The 4,317-nt window shown below is 41.1% G+C and overlaps 1 protein-coding gene across 1 annotated transcript; it reads left to right on the top strand.

Annotated features, from left to right (window-relative positions):
• Positions 1-462: 462 nt before the first annotated feature.
• LOC122724710 lies at positions 463-3,445 on the top strand. Its single transcript, XM_043960500.1, has 2 exons — positions 463-2,288; positions 2,361-3,445. Exon 2 carries the CDS (start codon positions 2,682-2,684, stop codon positions 3,324-3,326), a length of 645 nt encoding a protein of 214 aa, XP_043816435.1. The 5' UTR covers positions 463-2,288; positions 2,361-2,681; the 3' UTR covers positions 3,327-3,445.
• The last annotated feature ends 872 nt before the right edge of the window (positions 3,446-4,317 follow it).

The raw sequence follows: 4,317 nt of genomic DNA, 5'->3' as shown, positions 1-4,317 counted from the left end.
CCCTTTGTCAGTCGTGTTAGGCGGTTGAGTAGTCTTTCTACATGCGCATTTAGTACCTCGGAGAGGGTTAGAGGGGCTGACTATCGCAGGGAGATCGGTTGTTTGGCTCTAGTCTCGCCTAATCTTACCCGGTCTGTATGACCTTCATTGGGATCGATAGTCTTTATATTTATTTTTAATTATATGACACGAGCACTGAAGAGGTTTTCCCGCTCGTTTCGGGTATCGAGGAGGTTAGGAGTGTTAATAGTTTGATCTTCAGACTCTTATAAGCCAGGCTTTCTACTGCCCGATCAGACCAAGTGAAAAGGTTAGCTTGTCTCTTTCAAATTATGCGTACACGTGTCATGATCTCAACAGCTCTTTTTGTATATTATTATATGCTTTTTCACTTCTCCTAGGGTTATTTATGATGGTGGGAGGAGCGAATTCACTTTTAGAGTACTATTGTGGATAGTTTTCGACGCGTTTTGCTCCAGAAAATACGCCCTCGCTGTTATCAATTCTTGAACGAGCATCATTAAATGAAGGCAATAATTTTTTGGGGGGGGATCTCGAAGACTCACCACCTAAGTTTTCTGAATTTCAAAATTCTCTTAGGTCTATAAAAACCTTCCTTGGAACATTTTGAATGACTTTGGAATTTCTGAGTTTTCTCTTCGCTACTTCAAATTTTCTCCTTCTTCAATTCTTCTTTTACGAACTTTCTTGCTTCAGATACGTCTTCCCTTCTTATGGCTCCCTTAGGATTTTTCCCCGTAGAGGGGGTTGCAGTTAAATGTCACCCCAGAACAATCTTCGAGAAGCCATTCCCGTAGAGTTGCTTCACACGGATTCTTACCATATCAGGGCTCCACACTCCTTTGAAAGAATCACTCTGTTCTCTTCTCCTCCTCCTCCTAGGCTAGTTGATGCTCAGTATGGCAAAAAGCTTGTCTTCTTCTTAAAACAGTTTAACTATGGCTTATCCTTTCCTTTTTCTTGCTTCTTCTTCGAGATTTTTCAATTCTACCAAGTGTCTCCTTAGATGGTGACCCTTAATTCCATCTTATTTATATGTGCTTTTGAGGCGGTGTGTTAGGGATGAGGATTCAGGCCAACCATATGCCTCTTTAGGTCTCTTCTTAAGATCCTCAAATCAAACAATGTGTTTTGCAACTTTAGTGGCTACATGGGCTTGTCTAGTTTCACAGGTCATAAGGATTCCATCCACTACTGAGTTGAGAGCTTCGCTGTTGTTCGTTTGAGGGGAGAGCAGATTTGGGGTTTGACTTATCTTGGGAGGATGTCAATTCTAGGTGTAATATTTTTCCTTTCTTGTCTAAGTGGGAGCAATTTTATTTTGCTCGTTTGACCTCCTTCCCTTACAAGTACGACATTTTCAAATGTCTGCAACTCCCTCTCAGGGGCAATTGTTATGCTATTGGTATATATTGACTGATTTTTTTCATTTTGTTTGGTTCTTACTTTCTTGACTAAAATTTTTATTTTTATGGTTTGCAACCTGTGAGATTCCAATAGGTGAGACTACGATACCCCAAAATTTCACATTGTCTAGGAACTTTGTCAAGCAGGCTGTCGAGCAATTTACTGCCTATAAGACCATGGAGGTCATTCATGATGCCTTTGGTTTGGATCTTCATCAAGGGGAGAGTGTGCGACCTGTAGTGATCATGGGACCTCCCCTAAATATAGCTACTGAGCGGAATGTTGTGGAGACTGCGAAGGAGATAGGTGCTGGAAAAAGAGTTGAAGCAGGGGGTGTCCAGTAAGTGTCTCATGAAGGGGGTGACTCTTGCTGCCCCCTTGATCCCTCTACTATCCATGTTCTCCCATCTAACCACTCCTTAAAAGGAAAGGATGAGATTTCCAGTGGCCTAGTGAGGAAAAATTCTCAAGCCACCTCAAAAGAAGAGAAGGAGGTTGGTTAAAGAGTCTCAGCTACCCAAATCTCTAGGCGGGGGAGTCTCCTCAGTCAGTCGCACAAAAAGCACTCCTGACACGGTAAGGGGAGATAAAGGGAGTCTGTCTACAGCCGTCAGCATGAAGTTCTCTCAATCCTTGATTCCCCATGATTCTGGGGTTGCTTATACTCTGAACTAGGAATCGACTCCTACTTTTATTGCAGAGCTTCTTTGCAACCATGTTTTGGGTCTTCTGCTGATATCAGTGATCCTCGGTTCTTAGAGACTGTCTGTCATCTGGTTAAATTTAGTGCCCAGTCGAGGGCTAGCAGCTCAAAGTCTATTGAAGAGCTCTTTGCTGACTCTAAAAGACATGCTCTCTTGGTATTTTCTCTACTTACTTATTTGTCGACTTTTGTTGTCTTTACTGTGTTAATTGTTTATTTGTGTTTGCAGGTACTCAGTGCCCTTATCGAGTTGGAGGAGAAGATGAAAAGTGCTCAGGGGGCTGCCTGTGCCGAAATTGAGAGACTTAAACGTGAGGAGGTTGCCTGTGTTGTCGCTTTGAAAGGAGAGCACGAGGCAAAGGTAAGGAGACTGAATAAGCTACTTGAGTAGAGTCATCTCCAGAATGATCATGCTGCCCAACTAGAGAGTCAATTAATTAAGGAGCAGCTTGAAGCGACAGCTCAGTTGTCTCAGGTTCATGCTGATGCAGAGTTGAAGTTTAAAGGCTTTCTTTCGTGTACCTCTCATCTTAAGGGTGAGCTTTTGAAGATGTTTGAAGATTTGAAGCAAGCTCATCATCACTTGGAGAAGTCTCGAGAGGATGCTCGCGCCAATGTAGCTGTGAAGAATCAGTACAAATTGGAGGTAATTGAGCTCTTTGCCTGTTGCAAAGAATATGAGGTGGCCATAATGGATATGTGCAAGAAAAATGAGGGGGTCATTAGGACTATGTATCAGAAATATTTGCAGTCTAATGAGCACCAGTCCAAAATTCTCAACTCTACTATGCATTTTTATGCTAGCAGTTATAATTTGGGATTGAAGGCCGATCGTGACGAGCTGAACAAGCCTCTTAGTTCTCTTCGACTAGCTGAGTGTGATTCTGATGGTGAGAACATGCTATATAGTCCTAACGACTTGCCAATTAAGAAGCCTGCCAAGACCCCTGTCTCAAAGACCTTGGCTTCCAAAGCTCCTACCACCTCTTCACAGAGTATTTCAGGGAAGCGTAGTGATCCAACCGGTCAGATGACTATTAATCCCCTTATTCCAGAGGCTGTAGATGCCCAAGTTTCTCCCTCAAGAGATGTTATTTTTGCAGACCCGACAGTTGGGACTGCTCATGCCATTCCTGCCATCTCCGGAATTGAGCCTGACTTGGCTAGTGAACTTGCTTCCTCTGGGAAAGGTTGAGAGTATTTTCTTATTTGTGAATATGTAGCAGGGGTGTCTTGCCTTACCCTTATTAGCATATGGCTTTTAGTCTTTGTAACACATCTTTTTATTAATGGAAGTCATTTCTTAGTTTGCAATTTAATGCTTGATGTTTTGCTATTCTGTTTTGGAATTTTTCCTCAAAGGGGTATACTCAGCCCTATCATTTATATGACATCTTGATATCTCATTAGGTCGGCAGGACACTAATGATTTGACTTAGCCCTGATAACATGTCGAGATGAAGACACTTAAGATTCATGTAAATGAAAAAGATAATAGGCAAACTGTTTGATAAGGATTGTGACAAAAACTATTATAAGTTGCTGTATGAGGAGACCATTAGTTATGTCCTAAAAATTTTGAAAGGTTATGACTTATTTCATTTTTTCTCTTCGTGTTGTTAATTCGTATTCCTTTTGGGAGAGGACCTCCTAGGCTTTCCAATGGCTAAATTGTTTTTGTGAGCTTTTCGCACTTACATTGTCTTTGGGGTTTTTAGCTTTGAGTATTTTTTCATGATAGTTTCAGCTCTTTATTAGGCTTTTTACTCTGATTTTCATTCGAGTTCTTTAGTTCTGTATATTATATTGAATTTTTTATCCTTGATTCTCTGTTCGAGCTCTTTAAACTCTGTAAATTATTTTAGACTTTTTAACTCTGACTCTTTTTTTTCGAGTATTTTAGCTTTTTGTATTACTCCGGACTCTTTTGCCCTGATTTTCAATTGGGCTTTTCGCTTTCAAGGGGATCCCAAGCTTTTGCCCCATACTAATCCGAGTAACTTCCTCTCGGGTGCTTTCAGTTTTGCTCTTGCACATCTATTGGACTTCTTTATCCTTTCGAGTTCTTTAGCCTTAACTTGTTATCTGAACTATTTTTGCTTTTATCGCATTCCGGGCTCCTTTGCCCTTACTTTTAGTCTGAGATTTTTGGCTCTCTACATTATTTTAGGGTTTTTAGCCCTGAT

The sequence above is a fragment of the Manihot esculenta genome, chromosome 9 (genome assembly GCF_001659605.2).
Source record: "Manihot esculenta cultivar AM560-2 chromosome 9, M.esculenta_v8, whole genome shotgun sequence".
Taxonomy (NCBI): Eukaryota; Viridiplantae; Streptophyta; class Magnoliopsida; order Malpighiales; family Euphorbiaceae; genus Manihot; species Manihot esculenta.
The sequence above is the reverse complement of the archived record's forward strand: the minus strand, read 5'-3'. Positions and strand labels throughout refer to the sequence as shown.